Genomic DNA, 21,706 nt, shown 5'->3' with positions numbered 1-21,706 from the left:
TAATGTTTTATGAAGATCAAATATGAATGAAGTCAGTTTAATAATGGCTGAATGAATATATTGCGAATTGAGTAAGTAATGAAGATGTCCGTTGTAACGAATTGAGAAGAATTCTAAGAAAATATATAAGTGCAGATAAAAAGCAACATAATGTGCAATAGTTATGCAGAATGTTTTTGATGTGTTTAATATTCTATTTATGGCATGCATCAAAGTATAAATCAACTAAAAACCCCAATCCCTGATGAGTAGTACAGGCAAGAAGCTTAGAAATGCGATTGGAGGTATAGTTTTTGGTGCGGCATTTACTCTAACAGCGCTGTACTTTTTGAGGATTTTCTCTGCGTATCAGCAAAGAAGCCACAATTGTCAGGTGTTTTTTGAATATTTTGGTAAGTTTAGAGATGTCAAGAAGGGTATAGAGAACAAGGACGTGTTTGATGCAATTGAGTCAATAATTGATTTTGATGGAAATACACTTGAAGGAATGTATTCTGAGAAGATGGAGTCTGTAGGCGAGGTTGACAGTTCTAACAATCGTGGATTCAATTGCTTCAAGGGTGCTATTGCAAAAGCAAAGCAGATTATTTTCTCCAGTCAGGATTTGAAAAAAGTGATGGATGAGATACTGACATCTGAGAGAGTGAGTGTGCTTATTGCAAAGGAGCGGATGCAGAAGGAAGGGGAAAAAGAAGACGATGAGTCTAAGACTGAGGATAGCAGTAAGGCCGATGAAGATTCGAATGTTATGGAGATTGATGCCAAGAATATTGATATACTCACTAAGGCATTTTTGTATATTTTGGTCAAGGAAAGTATGAATCCAAAAAGTTATGAGTCGTTTTTTGATCATCTTATGAATGACAATGTTACTAAGAACCACCTTAGTAAGATTAGCAAAAGCAAGGATCTGCTAACTATTGATATCAATATCAAGGGAGTTGGTGACGATTCACCGATTAGCATATACAACTTCATACGAATTGTGATGCTTGAAACCAATAATCTTATTCCTCGAATTATTTCGGATTTTAAGTAAAATATTGCTTCTATTGTATTTTGGAATAATATAAAGAAAATATCCAATGAATATATGTGAACTATGGATTTATGTTGAGATCCGTTATTTATGACGTGAAATTTAGGACTAAGAGAATAAAATAATTTAATGTAAAAGTTATATATCTGTAAAGCTTATGTTATATATCTTGAAATAACTCCTTCACAAATTCTGCTTTTATATATCTATTATTTGCTTGTTCAACTGAATATTTGAGGTTCATGAACCTGGATTTTTTTGGGTCTTCCAGGGCCACGCTTTAACAGGTTTCTATCCGGTTGGCATTTTATTTGCAAATCTACAACAGGGATGACTTCATTGAACCTCAATAAACGTGTCTTTGAGTACACATCACCAACATATGTGTATGGATTCTGCTCCAACTCAATTATCTTTCTACATGCATGTACACATGGAATAAGAAATTCCTGGAACTTTCCACATGTGCATGTTTGATTCGACAAATCAACACCACTCACGTCATTGTCCATTAGCTTGCACATCTCTATATTCTTCTCTATTCTATACACTACATTCTTTCCAAAGGGATGCTTATCCACTGGATTTATTGCTTTCTTCCTAAGCCTCATATTGTCTCCAATCTGCTTCATAATTCCATTCAAGCAATCAAAGTATTGCAGGTTGAACATCCCAAGCCCAATAAAATCAACATCGCATTCCCCTGTATTCTGCATCCCAAATAGCTCCACATTGCAATATCTCTTTATATATCTTTTCTTTTCATATCCGTCTAGCTCAGGCATATTGCATGCTGTATCATTATTACATTTACTCCACACATTTTCAATTGCCTCTGTAGACCATCCTCTGTTATGGTAGAACCTACATATATCTCTTGTCTTAATGAAATACTCTCGGCCTTTCGCTTCCAAAATGCCAATAATACTGACGTCAAAGTCCACAAGAAAAAATACTCCAGGCAAAAAATCTATAAAGCATCTGATAGTATCTTCCCTACTCATACCTTCAGAAACAATGCAAGAATGCACAACAGGCATCCATGTGGGATCTCGAAGTACCCCAAAAACAGCAAATCCATCCGTTCTTTTATATACCCTTATCTCAACTACCGGAATTAAAGTATCAAGATACTCAGGATATGAGAAGAAAAACACATTATCTGTGCATTTAGCAAGGGCATGGGGATTTTTCTCGCAAAACTCAAGTAAAAACTCGTTCAACGCTCCCTTGAAAGCATCAGCTTTATTATCATGCATAATTTCCACCTGCATCTTGTTTTCCTTATCAAGCTCTCCACCCTGTCTCATTGCCTTCCAAACAGAAAAATATCCCATCTTTATATCCATCTCTGCTAATATACACACCATTTCACCAATCTTTGCCCCTCGCCCGCCTATGGCCTTATGGATCTCCGCTCTAACCATCTCTTCTGGAGTGTTATACTTCTGTGTCACAGAAGGACATTTGTGCACCAGCTTAATCTTCTTCACCACAAATGAATCATCTTTTTTTCTTGGCTGTGCGACTATCTTCGCTTCACATCCAAACTCGTCCTTTCCTCTACAACAAGCAACAATCGACTTGTTGGCACCTTCAAACTCAACAACGAGTCCATTCTGTTCTGCATGGCTTAATACCACCTTCTCAGCCTCCTCCCTCGTACTAAAACTATCATTGACAGACAATCCTTTCATCAGTATAAAGGGGCTCAGCCAAAGTGGGTTTATCAGTTATTTCCAGCGCTATACTCATTGCCAACAAAATAATTAGTTCCAATCCAATATTCAAGTATGAACTATAATCAACTTCTAACCTCCTATAATCAGCAAACATTACAATCACTCTGCTTGTAAACTCTCTACATACTCAGTGTATTCATTATGCTTGACTATAATTGGCTTTGATTGTAGTATACACCACACATAAACTTACTTATATCATGACCTCTCATATTTGTTTTTATGCTTGTCTTTGTTTTTAGAGCAAAATATACAACACACATTACTCTTCATCTTTCCAAGTCCTTCATTATCTACAACATCATCAGCCCAACTCACACGCCTGTCCCTGCGCACAAGCTTTAGCTTAATCTTGGTTACTGTCACAGCATTCGTCATATTGGGGCATACTCAGATTTGTGCATAAACCAGCATGCTCATGAATAACAATCCCTTCTTATATAAATCACAACTGCTAGGCACAGCATGCCATCATAGTAATATATTCGTACTCTTGATTCAAGAAGAAAAAATTACCCACAGATGAGAGAGTACAGATTGAAAACTGTCATTCCAACTGAGTCAGACGCAAAAGGTGTCTATTATGACGGTGATCTTTACTTTGCATCAAGTAACCACCTATTCAAGGTAAAAGACGGCAAGTACAAAAGAATCAGTGGATCAAATGAAACCATTCTTGGGTTTTCAATCTCTAAAAGACTTTTTACTATCACTAAGGACAGAATGTACATGTTCAATCAAGATAAAATCATAGGATCACTCAAGAAATCATTTTCTTGCATAGAAGCAAATGAGCAGTTTATTGCAGCAGGATGTTCAAGAGTACTTGAGATCTGGCATGTTCCCAAGGAAGCCAAGTTCACTCTATTCAACCTGCATTCCAGGCATTTTGGGCACTTCTTGGATATCACGTGCGTACGATTTCTTGACAACAGCTTAGTGTTGACAGCAAGCAAAGACTGTACAGTAAGACTGGTCAACATCCTCAAAAACAAGTCAGTGCGTGTGTGCAACACGATTGGAATCCCAATTGATATCCATGTTATTGATGACTCTAAGAAGGAAATAGCTGTTGTATGTGAAGGAGGCGTGATATTATATTATGTGTTAGATGGATACAAAATGCAGTTTAAAGACAGAATTTATATTAATTCGAAAATACTGGCATCAAGCAGCTATTCTGGGTTTGTAGCCGTTTCTTTAGATTCTAACAAGGAGGGAAATCTACTTGTGTACAAGGGAGTTGACCTTATTCATCATGCAACAGTCCTTCATAAGATATCAAGCATTTCTCTATTTGGGTCTTGTATTGCAGTAAGGGGGCCAAAGTTTGTTGCTATCTACGACCTGGTGATCAATGCCTTTCTTTTTGAGTTGGATCTTCCTAAGATAGTATCAATGGATACAAAGAAAAACATAATTGCCACAGGATGCTCAGACAAAAAAATCAGGCTGTATGATGAGCAAAGATGCACGAATACACTTGAGGATCCAAGCATGACACATGGTATATTTAGTGTACATATTTTGAATAGTTCTGTGTTGAGTGTATGCATTGATGGACGGGTGTCTGTCTGGGATATAAAGAATGGCACATGTTATAGGTCATTTCAAGTGGAGATGCGAGTGTGCAGCACTGAGGTTAGCGAAGACGGTCTTTTGCTGTTTGTTGCGAACTTTGATGACTACTCAATAAGAGTGGTTGATTTACAGAGGAGCAAAGAGATTGATGTGTTGAAAGGGCACGAAGGGCCTATAACTCAGATGGTGTGGAACAGAAGCTCATTGTACTCTGCATCATACGACAATGTTGTAAAGAAGTGGGATGTGTATAATCAGATAGTTACTGATCTTGATGTTGGAAAGACAATTACTGGGCTTTGTGTAAGAGACGGAAAGATGTGTGTAAGTGCAATTGGCGAGATTACGATATATGATGAGCATTTTGATTATGAAAGATCGGTTAAGATATCTCTAAAGGCACGTAAGAGAAACGAGATTTTTATCAGTGAAAAACCGGTGGAGTGTGTGGAGTTTTCGTTGGACAATAGATTTGTGATATGTGGGGGAGAGTCAAACACGATGAAGATCGTAGCTGTTGACACTGGAGATGTTGTCCAAGAGATGCGTGTTTCACAGAATAGAGAATGGGAAAATTACAAAGACGTGCTTGGTAAGGAAGCAGATACGTCTTTTGATAAGACAAAGATTATTGAGGTTTTGAAGATAATACACAGTGAGAGCCAAAGGATGTTTTATGTACTAACACGTGATGGGATCAGTATGTATGAAGTGTCTTCTGTGAAGTTTATTCCAATCAGGATGGACATCTCACTGACTCCAGAGTCAATACGCTTGTATATTGAGAACGAAGAGTATTTGAAAGCTATGATTGGATCACTGAGACTGAATCAATATGAGATCATACAAGAGGTTGTGCTTTCTTGTCCTATTGAGAGGATAGAAGGAGTTGTAAAGCATCTTGAAGAGTCCTTGGCTGAAGTGCTGAGAGGAGTTGTTTCAAAGATGATCGAAAATTCGATGCATTGTCTAGTGGCAGTCAAATGGCTAGGTTTTATTGTGCTATATTTTGGATCGAATAACATCAAAAGGCCTGAGCTCGACAAGCTTCGAAGAAATGCAGGCATGATCCTAAAGACAGGACAACTGAATAGAGCAATGCTGGATAACATTGCAAGAAAATGATTGATGCAACGATATGTCATTGAGTGTAATTGATGCATGAAGCTTTTGAACAATCAATCAAATCTTGTTGTAATTGTTATTCACCTATTGCTGACCAGCCATTTGCAACTTGTCTATCCCTGAGTTGAAAAGTATATTTAGTAAAAAGTACGTTTCTTTAATGTGCTGTGGAAATTTGTGCTTTTTGATCGTTGGCTGCAGAACAAAGTCAAAGAAGATAGATAAGCCAGAAGGATATCCAGCAGCCCCAAAAAGAATTATCTGCTCTCACTGTGGAAATATGGCAGATTCTGAATACAGAAGGTATAGCTACAGGTGTCATCTTTGTTTCATTCCGTGTCTTCCATGCGGACGAAGTGATCCTTATCTTGCATGTGTAGCATGTGGAAGAGATCTAGGAAACATTGGCGATCACAGATGTACCAATTGTGATGTTGCTACCACATATGAGACAAATAATTGTCCAAATTGTGGAGCATCAAAAAGAGGAGGTGCAGCAGGTGGGGGATATAGAAGATTGGACACAAGATAGATGTGCCTGAAAATCTCGCAACAACACTTTACTTTATTGATTAAAAGCTTTAATCGATATTATCTGAAAATTATCAGCTGCTGATTAGCTTATTTGAGCCATATCTATCAGTGTCTTTGTCGTTCCCACAAGAACTCCACATATAAATATTATTGCAAGAACGCTAACTGCTGTAAAAAGCGTTATCTTCTTCGATGTGACAATATAGCAGATGTACGGATGGTATGCCAACAGTGGTGTTATTCCAACAACCACAAGTGCCAAATAGAAGTGGAATGTACCAAATACTTCGTTGAACAGCACTTGTATGAAAATCATTCCAAGAACTGCAAGAGACAGCAGCAGTATCTTATTGTCATTCTCTGCATTCACCAATTTCTTAAATGATCTAATAAATACATCAAACTGTATTGCAAAGATCGCCACACATGCAACAGGTATACATATGCACATTATGCTTGATGTAATGCAGTACTTGTCAATTGTATGTTCCTTTAGATAGTTGTTAAGCTTAGATGATTTCAGAAACACAAGTTTCAAGATATCCAGAGAGTTGTTTGTAGACCTCATCCACTCAGCAGCATACACAAATATAAGAAGTATTGCAGATACCATCGATGCACTTGCGATTGCTACGTACTTATTCAGCTCCCTGTGTCTTGACTCATTCACCACTTTCACTCCTCCAGACACAAACTCCATCGTGTACAATGCAATTGCAGTGATCCAGAAAAACGACGATAGCGAGTCGTCTTTCGCACTATCTTGCCTGTGGAAAGCAGAATTTACACCCAATAAATAGCACACTCCCAGCATGATTGCCATAACCAGCATTGCTGCTGCAGATACCGCAAGAAACGTCTTCCTGAAAAACGTAGACATAACATATATCATTAGACTCACAAGTGCCAGTCCTAGTCCAAAAAGAACCCTATATATGGAAATCGAGCTTCGTATTTCCTCCATAAACGGAAATCGCACAAAAAGCGTGTTAATGAACACATCCACAGTAATAAGCAGCACAATATACTTCGAAAGAACCACAATCGCCTCAGCTGCATCAGATAGCATTTTAGACACGCCCCTCGACATATCTCCTAGTGTACTTACCTGCTCCTCATTCCGCTTTTCTTTCACATATCCAACTACGTATATCGAAAGTCCTAACAGGATGCCAGATGCAATCACACTGTATGCATAATACTCACTGCTAATGTTCCTCGTGAGGTATGTCAGAGACAAAAATACAGGTACTAAGGGCGACGCTCCCATTATTCTGTATGCATCACTAAAGACTTTTCCCGACTGGCATAGTACTCCTTCCATGTGTTTGTATTATTCGCTCAGTAATAAAAGAAACATGAAACATTGTCACACTGTCGTTTGCAGCTTGTTTCATTTCGAATGATATCGCATAATAGTATCAACTTTTTATTATGCTGCCCAATCTTTATCTTTACCTCAGAGCAGTAAATCCAAGAAGATGCGAGTATATCTCATCAATCAACAGCGAGTGCTTCTCTGTAAGCAGATACATCTTGTTTATTAACTCTTTACTTATGCTCCATTTCCTTCGGAGACCTTCTTCAATAAGCCAATGGATTGTCGCACTGTTCTTAAATGTTCCCTGTTTCAATATCGCTTCAAAGAGCTTCTTGTGCTTCCCATCAATCACATCAAAAACCTCACTTTCCTTTGCTCTATAGCACCTAATAAGTACCTTAAACAGCTGACTGTAATTGTCAGTGCTCAACAGTATCTCCACCGCTCTTATGTTCATGTTGTTTTGTATGCATTTCTCTATTTCAATACTCTGAGACTCTTTTAGATTCTTTTTCTCTAATTCCTCATTCGCTACTTTCAACGAATCATCTTCAAAAAACGCAATAGCTCCATTTCCACCACTAATAAGCCTTGTAGTGCTCATCATTGCCCACACCTTATCTCGATGTACTCCAATATTCATCTCACATACCTTTTTCTTGATATCCCACACTTTAATCTCTCCTGTTGCACAACTAGTTATCAGTTTCTCACCATTAATGCAAAACACTCCCTTTAACACCCCGCTTTTATGTCCACTAAGAGTCCCTACACAAGAAAACGTATCCATCTCCCAAAGCCTTATTGTGCTATCTGCAGAGCATGTTGCAATCAAGCCTTGTCCAAAGCTTACGCTCCAAATCCCCTTTGTATGTCCTAACAACACATGAAGAACTCTTCCTTCAAAATCTAAAATCTTCGCGGTCTTATCCTGTGAGCATGTCGCTATCAATCTTCTTTGTTCATTCATCGCAACTCCATTTATCTCCTTGTCATGAATCTTTCCCACATATACATTTTCCTTATAATCCCATATCTGAAGAATTTGATCACTTCCTACAATCACAAAAATATTGCTTCCCAAGCAGCATCCATTAAGCTCACTCAAACTGTTTCTCAGTGTCTTCATCCTTCGCAAGTTAACCGTCTTGTTAGTTTTGTTGCTATTAAATTCAGGCTCAATATGCCACAAAATCGCCGTCTTGTCCTTCGACACACTCATAAGAAAGTCACCATAAACAGACAATGATATTATTGCATCCTGGTGTGCTACAACAATCTCCGCACAAAACGCATATTCTCCACTACGCTCATCCACAACTGCATATCTAAGTCGTCCACTGTTTGTTGCGACAAACAATACGTCATTCCATTGCTTCAGGTCCGTTATTTCATCATTGTTTCCAATTACACTTGCAATTGTTTTCATTTCATCATCGACAAAAAATATCTCCTGCTCACTACTAACAATCACACCTTTCCCTATACTTTCAATTGCCATGCCATCCTCATCATCACTTTCTCCTTCCACACTATCCCTCATATCATATGTCGTCTTTATTTTCTTTACCTCGTGTCTTGTTTTATTTCCTTCCTCAGAGCCACTCTCGTCCTCATAACAGTCTTCACTTTCTTCATAAAATCCATTTACATTCATAGAGCTCGATGGTGTCATATGCATTCCACTGTCATCGTCTAAGCTCATTTCTTCTCCTCTGAGCTTTGAGCATCTCGCTTCTCCATCATCCTCACCGGTCAAAATATCTCGCTTAATTTTAAACTTCCCATCATAATCATATACATACATACTCATCCCCTTGCAAACATATACATGCTTCTCATCTCCTGCCATCCTATCACATTCAATTCCTAAATCCACTCTCTTAGGTACATTTTCCCACTTCGTCAGTATCCCTTGCCTTGTAACACTGTACAAAATTCCTTTGTTGTATGCAACTCCAATTATTTCCGGCTCTTCACACTTCCTCTGTATCTTTCCATCATTGCTTATCCACATCTCATTGCAATCCAACGAATAAATTACATCACCAGCCTTCCCAAGCATAAATATGATATTTGCCATTCTATATGACCACACCACCTTTTTATTTCCCACATCAACTTTTGAAACACTACCATCTATCCTCCCAACAACCACCATGATCCTTTCGCTCTGTGATCCAATTCCTTCAATGACATCAATATACATCGCACATACTTCTGCCTTAGATGTGCAAACCGTATCCTTTACCTCTCCACGTGCAAGATCATATACTTTTATGCTTTCATTACACACTACTAGCATTCCTTCTTGTACATCAAAGCAGCTGACGCGTTCAAATGGAATATCCCTGATAACCTCAAAGGTATCCATGTCGGTCTCAATTATAGATCCATTACACTGTGTATATAAACGCCTGTCTTGTATTCTTGGCGTCCCATGTGTAAGTATCGGTCTCAATTGCCTCTTCAGAGAAAAATGCGCCTTCATCGTTTGCTCAAATGGGCTAAAATTATTTATCTACCACTTTCGCTACTTCGCATAAATGCAATCCTAAACACAGCAGACAAACCGGAATCTATTGTACAGCAAAAAAATAACACTTTCACTGCCGAAAAAAACATTCTTGTCAGCCATGCATTCATCCTCAAGAATATAAACTATCTCACATTCATTGCAGATCTGTTTAATCTCCTCATGGCTCTGTGAAGTGTCAAAAACTACAAACATCTCCTTTTCAACGGCAGCAAACATCTTCCAGAACTCAGGCATCTTTCCACAAAAGTCAAACACTGCAGTGCGTGCATTTATACTGCATATGTAAGATGCATGATGCATTATTTCTGTTGACTTCAAATGCATAATCGCCTTATTTGTATAGAATTCGTATATGTCCGTAGGCTCCATCATTTGAACCCTGTGACCCATTTGCTTTATGCATACAAGATCACAATGCTTGTATTACAATGACAGCAAACAGACTGTAAACAATATGCCCTGATGATTCCAATTCTCTATGGCTCACAGACAGGAACCTCAAGGTATGTGTGCAGACTTCTTGAGAGGGCGGCTGTGCATGGATATAGCGAACGCACAATATATGATCTGGAGAGCTTTACATCAGGTAAAGAAAGTAAAACACAATGTATTGTTCAATCAATAGACGAGTTTGGTATAGAAAGACTTCTTGATACAAACATTGTAGTATTTGTGTGTTCAACGCACGGCGACGGAGGAGAACCTTTCAACATGTCTAGGTTCTGGGCATTTTTATCAAGAGATGACCTTCCAGATGGTATCCTATCACACCTAAAATTCGCTGTATTTGGACTGGGAAGCTCTACATATGAAAAGTTCAACTACTGCTCAAAAAGACTGTTCAATCGACTTGTAATGTTAGGTGCAACACCGATCATTCGAAGAGGAGAAGGAAATGCACAGGACAAAGATGGTTTTCTAACTGATCTCAGGCCCTGGGCTAAGGAACTAGTTGAGTGTTTACACACACTCAAATCTGAGTTCCGAATTAGCATGGAACATTCAGTGCCTGAGGAATATGATACAATATTGATTGAGAAGAGCACATTGACTTCGAGCGACCATCATCAAAAAATAGTTGAGTTTGTATTTGACATTCCTGAATATAAGGATTTCTGTCCAGGGGATTGCATATCTTTTCTTCCAACAAATTATAATTATACTGAGTTCATGCAATACAATCAAATTAAAAGCGAAGATTATGCAGGAATAGACGTAGAGTACATTATCAAGAACACAGTAGACTTTAATTCACCACCAAGACAGATATTCTTTTTTGAGCTTAAACACTTTCTAGTGGGAAAGCAATATAGCGAGGAGCACCTTCAAAAGATTGATGAAATAGCAAATAGTTACGACTTGTACTACAGCTATGTGCATAAGCCCCGAAGGACAACTTTTGAAGTTCTAAAGGAATTCAAGGTAAGGGTAGATATCAGGTTTCTCATAGACTTCGTGCCAACGATATATCCAAGGTTTTTTTCAGTTGCAAGAGTAGATGGGAAGTATCACATTACTGTGGCAATCGTAGAATACTACACGTCAATTGCAGATCCTCGCAGAAGCATTTGCTCCGAGTATCTTTTGAGATTGGCAGTTGGTGATAAGGTTAAAGTGGGTATTGGCAGAAGCAATCTATATTTTGAATCTAAAAAGCTGCTGTTTTTATGCACAGGTGCAGGAATAACGCTTGCAAGGACGTGTATCAATGAGTTCAAGAACAAGGAGATTGTGGTGTTTTATGGATTCAGACACCGGGATAAAGACTTTCTATACTGTGATGAGTGGAATAAGCAGAATGTGAAGTTGTTCTGCGCAGCATCTAGAGACGATGGGGTTTACATACAGGATGTGTTTAAGAAGAACCCAGTTGATGGGATTGATGAGTACCTTGTTTTTGTGAGTGGAAATTCAAGACTTAACAAGGTGGTTGAGCAGATGCTTCAAGAGGTGTATGGGAAAAAGATTTCTTTTCAATCGGAGACATGGTAGTGTGCTTTTGAAGATGAAGGAGCGACAAAGTAAAAAATTTGCATTACCCCTAGAATGGTAAGTGAGGACTTTAAGAGAAGCTAATTTATAGGCAATACAACCACCTGGATCTTATGTACAAGCAAACAAGAGAGGAAAGACAAAGAAGGTTAGCCAGGATGCTTTTTTGAGGAAGGAGTGGTACTTGCTGAGATCACCGACGATTTTCTCAAACAATGTGAATGGAAAGACACTGATGACGAAGTCAGCAGGAAAGAATTCATACTTGAACATGCTTGGCAGAAGATACGATGTGAACCAAGCGGATCTTACAGGAAACAACAGTGATGCACATAGGAAGTTTTTGTTCAAGGTTGGAGACATCAAAGGAAATGAATGCATAGGATTTTTTGATGGAATGGAGATAACTTCAGACAAGCAGAAGGCAATGATCAAGAAATGGCACTCACTGATTGAGGCAGAAAAGGATATTGTTGCAAAGGATGGAAGTATATTCAGAGTGTTTGCGATGGCAATTACGAAGAGAACTCAGAATTACATCAAGAAGACCTGCTACACAAAGAGCTCTGAAGAGAAGAGGATCAGGAAGGTGATGGTTGATGTGATCACTGAGGAGCTCTCTGGAATGGATGTGCAGAAGATTATGAAGAAGCTTTCGAACGAAACTATTGGCAAGAGGATTGAGGAGTTGGGAAGTGAGATTTTCCCACTTCAGAGCTGCTGTGTCAGGAAGGTCAAGACAATCAAGAGCTATCAAGCATCAGCCAATCAGGATGCGGTTGAAATGAAGAATTAAACGCATTCGTCTTTAATAATATTTGTCAAGCTCGGGATGTATAAGATCATCACGATACTATACTGATAATGCCTATTTGAAAGAAACACTTTATTTACTTACTGCAGATTGTGCCTGAATTGCAATTGCCACCCATATGTATTTCTACATATCCCCAAGATTCAACTCTTTTAGCTTCTGCTTCACTTTTTCATATGTGTCTTCTGGAGACTTCACTCCTGTTCCATGGACATCCTTGTGGCTGTATATTTCATAGTCATTCCCTCCCTTCATGATCATGTCTCCAAAGAAGTAGATGTTGCTGATGCCTTCTCCATTGATGTGTTGTAGGCAGTATGTCTTATCCCAGCCAGCGGGGAAGCAATCGATCGATATCTGTCCACCTATTGAAAATACAAGTTTTCCATTTTTGAATCGTGATTGCATTGCTTCAACCATCTTTTGCCTGTGGCCTTCTTTCTTATCAAGATCAAAGAATGCATTTCTCTCTTCTCTGCTGCAATTTCTTCCAATAGGGCTGATGTTGATCATTGAGTTGCGATATTCAATGAATGTTCCTCTTTTGATTGGAATATCCATCTTGCTCAGGTATTCAAGCACAAAATTCACAAACTCCTTGTAAAAATCCTCTCCAATCACATCGATAATCTTCTTCTGTGATGATAATGCTCCGTTCTTGTAGAAGCTCACTCCATTCTCTGGAAAACCATAGTCGAATATGTCAAGGACGTCTTCTCCGATTTGCTCCTTCTGCTTATCAAGATCAGATCCGCCGACAAATCCAATGTACACCTTGTTTCTTAATGACTTGAGCATATCCAACATCTTCTTAGATATCTTGGCTCTGGATTCAGAAAGTGTTCCATCCACATCAAACAAAAAAATCGTCTTCAGGTCCTTGCCCATACACTGCTCCATCAACTCTGTTTTATTATACAATGTTTCAAATGCACTAATCCAGAATACTTACAATATCCAACCAAACACAACAATATACCAATAAATGTCAATGCATCTCAGGATTGATGCATAAAAACAAAAGATACATGCATAATCAATCATGATGCTTATAATAGACCAATGCCACAGAACATTAAGTATCTACAACTTCAATTGTTTTAATTATCCAGAGTACCGCAGTGCTATTCTTCACTTTTCTATGGACTCTGAAGAAATACACTCTAGAATTGCATCATACGCGTTGCCTTCGTAACATATCCTGTAAACAGTGCTCATAAGTGGGAAATCATCAACTCTGTTCTGCTTCTTTAGATAATTGAAGACAACAAAAGCAGTTCCAGGCCCCTGCAGCTTCGTATAGCACATCGTTCCCTCTGCTTCATTCAGTTTCAGTCTCTTTTCAGCCATTATCTTTGCACAGCTGTAGTTCCTGCCTTCCATACATGACACAAGCAGATCGCCTATCCCTGAAGACTGGAACAACGACTCAATAGTGGCCATCGGATAGAAAAACTTGAAAAACTTTCTCATCTCTGCAAGTCCACTCCTGAATATCGCTACTTTTGTGTTGCTACAGTATCCCAGTCCTTCTGCAAACCCATATGCCATCGCAACTACATTCTTCAGTGCCCCAGATATCTCCACTCCATACACATCCTTTATTCTAGTCACTCGATATGTGTAGCTATTGAACAGCTTATATATAACATCTGCTGCTTCATCATCAATACATCCCAATGTCGCCTCACTTATCATATCTCTTGCGACCTGATTTGCAATATTGGCTCCCATCACCACACTCACACTTATATCCAACATTTTATGTATCACTCTACTCACCAGATCTATATATCCATCCTCAGTACCTATGAATCCCTTGGTCAGAGACACTCCAATGCAGCTACTTTTTACAAGACCTTTTAGAGGCGCAATTACATCGATATATTGATGGGGCAATGCAAAAACAAGTATATCGGAGTCTGCAAGATTGTAAAGATCACTCTCTGCCTTCAGATTCTCAGGCAGATGTATTCCAGGCAGATACTTTGGGTTTATATTATCGCTGTTGATTATTTCGTTCAGAACCCTCCCTTCAAACTCTTCGTGGCATCCCCACATCCTGACTTCATTGCTGAATATGCTGCTTTCCATCGTGTTGATTGCTATCAGCCTTCCAATTGTTGTTCCCCAGTTTCCGTTTCCTATGATAGACACCTTCTTCGACATGTATGCTGTTTGTTTGGGGTTGAAGGTTTTGTAAAATACCTCGCACAATGCAGAGATGAGTCTGCACATCATGCATGTTTCAACTCTTTTTACCCTTCGGAATGTCAGATCAAAGCAAAGTGCTGATGAGCTATGTGGGAAGCACACGCAACACTGTAGAGCTCAAGATATACAATGAAACACACACGCTTGGGAGTATGCTGTCTGAAAGACTCCTTGAGGATAAAAGATGTTTGTTTAGTGCATATAAGATAGATCATCCTACAGACAGCCACTTGCTTCTGAGAATCACAGCAGAACGGGAATATCCAGTGAAGAATCTATTGTTAGATACACTCAGAAAAATAGAAGAAGATACTGCCTCACTGATATATCAGCTCAAGGAGTTGTAGCTATTGCGCAAGCCATTACATTAGCTTTGCAATCACAAAAACAAGAATAAAATTTTTTTATTTCAGGTGTTACAATTCTGAGGATCATCATTTCTGCAACTTCGTCTCCCGCTGCATATTCAAAGTCCGTATTCATGCTGTTGAATGCAAGCACACATATCTCTCCTCTATAGTCGCTGTCAATCACGCCACCAAATGTTCTTATTCTTGATGGCTGGATTTTTGCAAAGTACGACTTCTGCATCTTCATCATGAACCCAGTAGGTATCTTTGCTCCATGCCTTGCTTGAATAATGCCAGATTCTCTTGCAAAAAGTTTGTATACACCATTCATGCATACAGGCATCTTCGAATCTCCAATCATTTTCATTTCAATAGATTCTTGAAACATCTGGGCAATCACCCGTCAGTTATTTCCAAGTTCAATCATTAGTATGCATATATCAATTAGAGACTTAATCAATCATTAGCAACACATATATCAATTAGAGATCTTTGAGGCATAATATCATCACTTGATTAATACCATTACTTGATTGTTTTTTATGCAACTATTCATAAAATAATCATTTACTAAACACATTCTTTATTCATAGCATAATCATTTGAGTCATAAAATAAAAAACTTCAGTAGCAAGAGAATATAGCATCAGCCTCGGTTTATTCAATCACAATCTCGTCCTCTCTCAAGGCAATATCCCAATTCGTTTGTATTCGGTAGGCATCAGAAATATGAGCGTCTTGTGCATCTGCATATCCTACCTGTATCTCATTAGATGCACCGCAGTCCCTGTAAAAAAGAATCCTCATTGCTTCCTCAACCAGGCTTATGCCCTCTTCTCGTGTTATCTCGTCCTCTCTTCCATCCACCTTACTCCTTAAAAGTGGAAGAACAAGATGTGCTCCTATTCCTGTGCACACCACATTTGAAAAATAGAAGTTTCCAAGATGGTCTACGCATCCAAGTGTCTTTTGATTATTCAGCCCTTCAGCAGTGCATACTGAATCAACGCCCCCAACACAAACACTCAGGTTCAATGGACTCATCCTGCTTCTGGCAGAGTACATTATTCTTTGTGTCATCTTGTAGTAGCCATAAGCATCGATTCTTCTCGGATCCTCTTCAGTAAGTGTCTCTAGTGCCTTCTTCAAGTACTGCATATCGCTTATTTCTCCTGAAACTCCTATGAGTGTTTGGTCTCCCATCTTGAATATTCTTTGCAGCCCCGTGTACTTTGCAAGCCGGCCATACGATCCTTTTGTGTCTGCCCCCATAATAACTCCGTCCCTGTACCTGAGAGAAACAACTGTGGTGCCTGTAACAAAGTTCCTCATTCCTGGGGTATTGCGAATGTTTACACTCAATCGATTGTAAAGTGTTTATGAATATTTCTAGCAATGGAGGCTGCATAACACACATCTTCATTCGCATATGCCCTTAGCTTTATGACAATAAGGAAACTTCCAGATGATGTAATAGCAAGGATATCAGCTGGAGAAGTGATCACAAGGCCGCTTGCAATCTTGAAGGAAACAATTGAGAATTCGCTAGATGCACACAGCACGCATATCACAGTCAGGTTAGAGCAAGATGGACTGTCTCTTGCTATTGAGGATAATGGCGAAGGAATAAACGAGAATGATTTTGGAATGTTATGCAAGCAGTACTGCACATCGAAGATCACAAGTGAGGATGAACTTTTTTCATTGTGCTCGTATGGATTCCGTGGAGAAGCATTATCTTCAATAAGTAGATGCTCTAAAGTGAAAGTGCGCAGCAAGAAGAAGCAATCAGATGTTGGATATGAAGCAGCCTACAATGATACAGAAATGGTGTCAATCAGAGCAGTAGGAATGAACGATGGAACATGCATTGAAATCAAAAATATTTTCTACAACAATAAGCTCAGGGGAAAACATTTTCTGAAGCACAAGGATGAGGTGAAGGAGATGATGTGGCTTTTACGAGGGTATTCTATATTCAACATTGGTGTATTGTTTACACTGATTGTTGCAGGAAAGTCCCAAGAATTCATGAATATAAGTTATAGAAGCAAAGGAAATTGGATTGTTGATAATGGCTTGTATCATGAAAGCACCAATCTTCGCTGGAGCAGATCGATAATAAACTCAAAATTGGCCATACTGCAGAGCATGTGTAAAATTAAAGAAAGATTAGCGCACAGGACTGGAGACAAGTACCTTGTTATTTTTTCTGAAGAAAGCGAAGTGCATAGAAAGAGTATGTTTGTTCTGTTTGTGAATGGAAGGCTGGTATCGAGTAGGAAGATGAAGGAAGCTGTTTTTAAAGTTTATAAGAAGATGATTTCTGAGGATTATCATCCGCTTGTGTACATAGAGGTGGAAGCCGATAAAAGCAAAGTGGACGTGAATGTTCATCCTTGCAAGAAAGAGGTAATGCTTGATGATGAGGACTCGATAATAGGTGAGATATGCACATGCATTTCAAATGCATTGAGAATAAGCGATCACGTACCTAGAGAGATAAGACACTCGTTAGGAAGCAGTCAAAGCAGTGTTTCTAAGGTTTATGCGGATCCAATGTCTCAATCTATTGACGAGTGCTTTGAGGATGAATGCATGATAGATATAAGGTCATTTATGCTCGAATCGCTTTCTAAGATGATGAAAGAGATTGTTGATGTTGATACCGATTTTTTCAAGATGTTATTCTATGTTGGCGTTAAAGACAAGAATACTGTGCTTGTACAATATAACACTGCGTTATTGAACTGCAAATCAAAGCATCTTTTGAAGGAGTATTTCTGGCAAGCACTTGTAAATGGGTTCGGAAATTTCAGACGAAGGAGCGTTAGCATTCCTATAAGCACGGTGATTGCAGACAGAATGAAGATGATGCTCGATGACTATTTCTGCATAATAATAACTGATGATGCAATTGTGAGTTTGCCTGAGATTTCTGGAGTGTGTGTGGATTACCATAGCCTATGGAGTGATTTCAGTGTTGAAGAGGGACCTGAGTATGAGACCTTGGCAGGCGTGATTGAAAAGTTGTCTGCGATATACTCTGAAGCAGAGATGAATCAAAAATTATTTAATTGCATGAAAAGGGAAATAAAAGGAACAAAAGCGGCACTTGAATGTTTTGGACTGGTTGTTACGCTTAAAGAGCTCTACAAAAACTTTGAGAGATGTTAAGGTAAAGTATGTTGAGTGCTAAGAAGAAGGAAATAATATACAGTTAATGAAATGTCACGTGCTTATAGAGATATTAAATATCAAATGAACGAGCCCTCAAAATGGATAGAGAGAGCTATGAGACACTATATGCCAGGTCTATAGAGGATAATGAGGGCTTCTGGAGGGAACAGGCAGAGAAGTGTTTAAAGTGGGACAAGATGTTCAGCAAGGTACACGGAGGTATTTTTGAGGATTCAAAGTGGTTTGAAGATGGGATGCTTAATGCATGCTACAACTGCATTGATAGACATGTAGAACGAAATCCGAATAAGACTGCAATTATATACAATGGAAATGATGGTAATTCTGTATCCTACACTTATAGAGAGGTTCTTGATGAGGTTATGAAGATATCCACTGTGATGAAGAATGAGGGGCTTTGCAAAGGAGATACGGTTGCAATACACATGGCGATGTCACCTCAGGCAGTTTTTTCAGCACTGGCATGTGCACGTCTTGGATTGGTTCACAATGTGATATTTGGAGGATTTAGCGCCGATAGTGTTGCACTTCGTCTGGAGGATTCAAACGCCAAGTTTCTGATAGTGCAGGATGCATTTGAGAGGTCGTCCTCAGTTATAGGCTTTCTTGAGACTGCAAAGGATGTGCTTTGTAGAAAGCCGATTCCAGCACTTGTGTTTGATGTGCACTATAAAAGGGAAGAAATAATGAATGAGTTAAGAGGTGTAGAAAGTAAGGTGATTATTTGGTCTGATATGATGAATCAAAGTGTGGAGTATGTCCCGTGCGTTTCTGTTGGTGCAGAGGATCGAATGTTCTACTTGTACACTAGTGGAAGTACAGGAAGGCCAAAGGGAATTATTCATACAACTGCAGGCTATCTATTATATGCAACGCTTACATCTAAGGTTTGTTTTGACCTGAGAGAAGACGATGTGTTTGCATGTACAGCAGATATTGGGTGGATAACTGGACATACATATGTGATATACGGGCCGCTTTCTAATGGAGTGACTACGGTTGTGTTTGGAGGCACTCCTGTGTATCCATCGTACTATAGACTGTTTGAGATGGTTGATAAGCATAAGATAACTCAGTTGTATACGGCGCCCACCGTGATTCGAACACTTAGGAAGTATTTTTCTACAAATACTATGCAGCATAACTGCAACTTGTCGAGCTTGAGAATACTTGGTTCTGTTGGAGAGCCTATCAATAGAAAGGCATATACATGGTTTAGTGCGAATTTTAATAACTGTCCGGTGGTGGACACTTATTGGCAGACAGAGTCTGGAGGAGTGCTTATTGCGCCGATTCCATATGTGGTGGATAAAAAGCCTGGATGTGCGTGCCTTCCATTCTTTGGGCAGGATGTTTTGATTGCAACGACGTCGTCTGGCCAAATGAATGTTAGAGAAGCAGGACCTAAGGAGCTAGGACATGTCCTTCTCCGAATGTCTTGGCCAAGCATAGCAAGGGGAATTCTTGGTGATTTTGAAAGGTTCAGGAATGGGTATTTTTGCTATAATGGATTTTACTTTACTGGAGATGAAGGATACAAGGATTCTGAAGGACATGTATGGATTATGGGAAGGGCCGATGATGTAATAAATGTGTCTGGACATCGGATAAGCACTGCTGAGATGGAGAATGCAGCATGTATGGATCCGTGTGTGGCTGAATCTGCAGTTGTTGCAGAAGATGATGAAATAACCGGGCAAGCACTTTGTTTCTTTGTAGTATTGAAAGATAAGCAGATTTGTCAAGAAGAGGCAAGAAAGTCGTTGAGAGCAACACTGAGATGCAAAGTTGGAAGGTTTATAAATCCAAAGAGCATTTTTGTGTGCAAGGAGATTCCAAAGACAGCCACTGGAAAGATTATGAGAAGGGTTCTCAGGGCGATTTTAGTAGATGAGCCGATAGGAGATGTTTCTACTTGTATCAATCCAAGTGCGATTGAGGACCTGAAGAATTTAATGCTTTCGGAGTAAATTAAAGAGTTAATTATAGCTTAGGTGTTACAGAATGATATAGCGATGGATAATTTGAAGGGTATATCTGTGGATGAATGCGATGAGAAGTGCAAGTAAGACGGATATTGAGGACAAACGAGTGTTTGTGCGTGTGGACTTTAATGTTCCTGTGTCTGAATCAAAAGTGCTTGATGACTTCAAAATAACATCTGTGATGTCTACGATTAGATACATTCACTCAGCAAATCCAAAGCGCATTGTTATTGGAAGCCATTTTGGTCGACCAAATGGAAGATATGTCGAGGAGCTTTCACTAAAGCCTGTATACGAAGTATTGAATAAAATTGTACTTGATGAGTTTGGTGCAAAGTTGGCTTTTTGTGAGCTGTCTGATCTGAACAGAGTTGATGATACATGGGTTTTGTTAGAGAATCTCAGGTTCTATAAAGCAGAAGAAAGCAGTGATGATGAAGCAGAAAGTGCTGAGTACACGAGACTTTTTAAAGACAACATGGATGTTGCAATTATAGACTCATTTGGATGTCTTCATAGAGAATGCGGATCTATTCAAAGGACTGGGCTACGTTCATTTCCTGGTGTTTTTATGCAAAAAGAGCTGGAGTTTACCAAATACTTGCTTGAAAGAAACATTGATGTGATGATTCTTGGAGGAAAGAAGGTTTCTGACAAGTCAAAGCTGCTGATGTCACTGGGAAAAAGAGCAAAATGTCTAATTATCCTTGGCGGGTTGTCATATCCATTCTTGAAGTATAGATTGAACAAAGAGGTTGGAAATAGCATTGTTGGCGATGTTCCCGAAGGCATGGTCCAGATGATATGTGATGTGTTCGACATTAATCAAACAGAAGTTATCCTACCGATTGATTTTGTGGTTATTAATGATGGTAAAGCTCAGATAATGAGTGAAATACCACCGAGTGGATGTGCATTGGATATAGGACCCGCAACCATTCGATTGATACAAGAAAGAGTATCTAAGGCTGAATCCGTGTTTTGGAATGGCCCGCCCGGTGTTTTTGAACAACGTGGGTTGTCTGATGGAACCAAGGCACTTGTTGGCATTCTTGAGAGTATGAAGATGAGTGGAAAGAGATGTCTTTGTGGAGGAGGAGAAACATCTGCAGCAATTAGGATGTTTGGAAAGTATGAGAACTTTACGCATGTATCAACTGGAGGCGGTGTTTTAATGAAATTGCTGAATGGAGAAGATCTTCCAGTATTAGAGTTTTTATTACATCGGCCTTCATGTGCTTAGCATCTAAGATAAAGCTCAATCAGTGC

The 21,706-nt window shown here is 39.1% G+C and overlaps 18 protein-coding genes across 18 annotated transcripts; 9 read left to right on the top strand and 9 right to left on the bottom strand.

Annotated features, from left to right (window-relative positions):
• Window positions 1–244: 244 nt before the first annotated feature.
• Window positions 245–1,039, top strand: M896_012430 (uncharacterized protein; the record flags this gene model as incomplete). Its single annotated transcript, XM_014709143.1, has 1 exon — window positions 245–1,039. One exon carries the CDS (start codon window positions 245–247, stop codon window positions 1,037–1,039), a length of 795 nt encoding a protein of 264 aa, XP_014564629.1.
• A 221-nt stretch (window positions 1,040–1,260) lies between these two features.
• On the bottom strand, window positions 1,261–2,736 carry M896_012420 (uncharacterized protein; the record flags this gene model as incomplete). Its single annotated transcript, XM_014709142.1, has 1 exon — window positions 1,261–2,736. The coding sequence occupies one exon, from the start codon at window positions 2,734–2,736 to the stop codon at window positions 1,261–1,263; it is 1,476 nt and encodes a 491-aa protein (XP_014564628.1).
• Window positions 2,737–2,979: 243 nt separating this feature from the next.
• On the bottom strand, window positions 2,980–3,159 carry M896_012410 (protein phosphatase inhibitor; the record flags this gene model as incomplete). Its single annotated transcript, XM_014709141.1, has 1 exon — window positions 2,980–3,159. One exon carries the CDS (start codon window positions 3,157–3,159, stop codon window positions 2,980–2,982), a length of 180 nt encoding a protein of 59 aa, XP_014564627.1.
• A 144-nt stretch (window positions 3,160–3,303) lies between these two features.
• Window positions 3,304–5,487, top strand: M896_012400 (uncharacterized protein; the record flags this gene model as incomplete). The annotated part of the gene is made up of 1 exon (XM_014709140.1): window positions 3,304–5,487. One exon carries the CDS (start codon window positions 3,304–3,306, stop codon window positions 5,485–5,487), a length of 2,184 nt encoding a protein of 727 aa, XP_014564626.1.
• A 160-nt stretch (window positions 5,488–5,647) lies between these two features.
• Window positions 5,648–6,019, top strand: M896_012390 (uncharacterized protein; the record flags this gene model as incomplete). The annotated part of the gene is made up of 1 exon (XM_014709139.1): window positions 5,648–6,019. One exon carries the CDS (start codon window positions 5,648–5,650, stop codon window positions 6,017–6,019), a length of 372 nt encoding a protein of 123 aa, XP_014564625.1.
• An 84-nt stretch (window positions 6,020–6,103) lies between these two features.
• M896_012380 (uncharacterized protein) lies at window positions 6,104–7,345 on the bottom strand (the record flags this gene model as incomplete). The annotated part of the gene is made up of 1 exon (XM_014709138.1): window positions 6,104–7,345. The coding sequence occupies one exon, from the start codon at window positions 7,343–7,345 to the stop codon at window positions 6,104–6,106; it is 1,242 nt and encodes a 413-aa protein (XP_014564624.1).
• Window positions 7,346–7,475: 130 nt separating this feature from the next.
• On the bottom strand, window positions 7,476–9,833 carry M896_012370 (WD40 domain-containing protein; the record flags this gene model as incomplete). The annotated part of the gene is made up of 1 exon (XM_014709137.1): window positions 7,476–9,833. One exon carries the CDS (start codon window positions 9,831–9,833, stop codon window positions 7,476–7,478), a length of 2,358 nt encoding a protein of 785 aa, XP_014564623.1.
• A 63-nt stretch (window positions 9,834–9,896) lies between these two features.
• On the bottom strand, window positions 9,897–10,250 carry M896_012360 (uncharacterized protein; the record flags this gene model as incomplete). The annotated part of the gene is made up of 1 exon (XM_014709136.1): window positions 9,897–10,250. One exon carries the CDS (start codon window positions 10,248–10,250, stop codon window positions 9,897–9,899), a length of 354 nt encoding a protein of 117 aa, XP_014564622.1.
• Window positions 10,251–10,343: 93 nt separating this feature from the next.
• On the top strand, window positions 10,344–11,873 carry M896_012350 (putative nitric-oxide synthase; the record flags this gene model as incomplete). The annotated part of the gene is made up of 1 exon (XM_014709135.1): window positions 10,344–11,873. The coding sequence occupies one exon, from the start codon at window positions 10,344–10,346 to the stop codon at window positions 11,871–11,873; it is 1,530 nt and encodes a 509-aa protein (XP_014564621.1).
• A 54-nt stretch (window positions 11,874–11,927) lies between these two features.
• Window positions 11,928–12,669, top strand: M896_012340 (ribosomal protein S3AE; the record flags this gene model as incomplete). Its single annotated transcript, XM_014709134.1, has 2 exons — window positions 11,928–11,930; window positions 11,965–12,669. 2 exons carry the CDS (start codon window positions 11,928–11,930, stop codon window positions 12,667–12,669), a joined length of 708 nt encoding a protein of 235 aa, XP_014564620.1.
• Window positions 12,670–12,813: 144 nt separating this feature from the next.
• Window positions 12,814–13,575, bottom strand: M896_012330 (phosphomannomutase; the record flags this gene model as incomplete). Its single annotated transcript, XM_014709133.1, has 1 exon — window positions 12,814–13,575. The coding sequence occupies one exon, from the start codon at window positions 13,573–13,575 to the stop codon at window positions 12,814–12,816; it is 762 nt and encodes a 253-aa protein (XP_014564619.1).
• Window positions 13,576–13,818: 243 nt separating this feature from the next.
• M896_012320 (glycerol 3 phosphate dehydrogenase) lies at window positions 13,819–14,856 on the bottom strand (the record flags this gene model as incomplete). Its single annotated transcript, XM_014709132.1, has 1 exon — window positions 13,819–14,856. One exon carries the CDS (start codon window positions 14,854–14,856, stop codon window positions 13,819–13,821), a length of 1,038 nt encoding a protein of 345 aa, XP_014564618.1.
• A 101-nt stretch (window positions 14,857–14,957) lies between these two features.
• On the top strand, window positions 14,958–15,248 carry M896_012310 (subunit Rpb11 of RNA polymerase II; the record flags this gene model as incomplete). Its single annotated transcript, XM_014709131.1, has 1 exon — window positions 14,958–15,248. The coding sequence occupies one exon, from the start codon at window positions 14,958–14,960 to the stop codon at window positions 15,246–15,248; it is 291 nt and encodes a 96-aa protein (XP_014564617.1).
• Window positions 15,235–15,639, bottom strand: M896_012300 (uncharacterized protein; the record flags this gene model as incomplete). Its single annotated transcript, XM_014709130.1, has 1 exon — window positions 15,235–15,639. The coding sequence occupies one exon, from the start codon at window positions 15,637–15,639 to the stop codon at window positions 15,235–15,237; it is 405 nt and encodes a 134-aa protein (XP_014564616.1).
• Window positions 15,640–15,908: 269 nt separating this feature from the next.
• Window positions 15,909–16,583, bottom strand: M896_012290 (beta type-4 subunit of proteasome; the record flags this gene model as incomplete). The annotated part of the gene is made up of 1 exon (XM_014709129.1): window positions 15,909–16,583. One exon carries the CDS (start codon window positions 16,581–16,583, stop codon window positions 15,909–15,911), a length of 675 nt encoding a protein of 224 aa, XP_014564615.1.
• A 111-nt stretch (window positions 16,584–16,694) lies between these two features.
• Window positions 16,695–18,428, top strand: M896_012280 (putative DNA mismatch repair protein; the record flags this gene model as incomplete). The annotated part of the gene is made up of 1 exon (XM_014709128.1): window positions 16,695–18,428. One exon carries the CDS (start codon window positions 16,695–16,697, stop codon window positions 18,426–18,428), a length of 1,734 nt encoding a protein of 577 aa, XP_014564614.1.
• A 101-nt stretch (window positions 18,429–18,529) lies between these two features.
• Window positions 18,530–20,422, top strand: M896_012270 (acetyl-CoA synthetase; the record flags this gene model as incomplete). Its single annotated transcript, XM_014709127.1, has 1 exon — window positions 18,530–20,422. One exon carries the CDS (start codon window positions 18,530–18,532, stop codon window positions 20,420–20,422), a length of 1,893 nt encoding a protein of 630 aa, XP_014564613.1.
• An 82-nt stretch (window positions 20,423–20,504) lies between these two features.
• M896_012260 (phosphoglycerate kinase) lies at window positions 20,505–21,680 on the top strand (the record flags this gene model as incomplete). The annotated part of the gene is made up of 1 exon (XM_014709126.1): window positions 20,505–21,680. One exon carries the CDS (start codon window positions 20,505–20,507, stop codon window positions 21,678–21,680), a length of 1,176 nt encoding a protein of 391 aa, XP_014564612.1.
• Window positions 21,681–21,706: the final 26 nt, after the last annotated feature.

This window comes from Ordospora colligata, assembly GCF_000803265.1.
Source record: "Ordospora colligata OC4 chromosome Unknown contig_01, whole genome shotgun sequence".
Lineage (NCBI taxonomy): Eukaryota > Fungi > Microsporidia > Ordosporidae > Ordospora > Ordospora colligata.
Note: the sequence above shows the minus strand (reverse complement) of the source record. Positions and strands in the feature narration are given on the sequence as shown.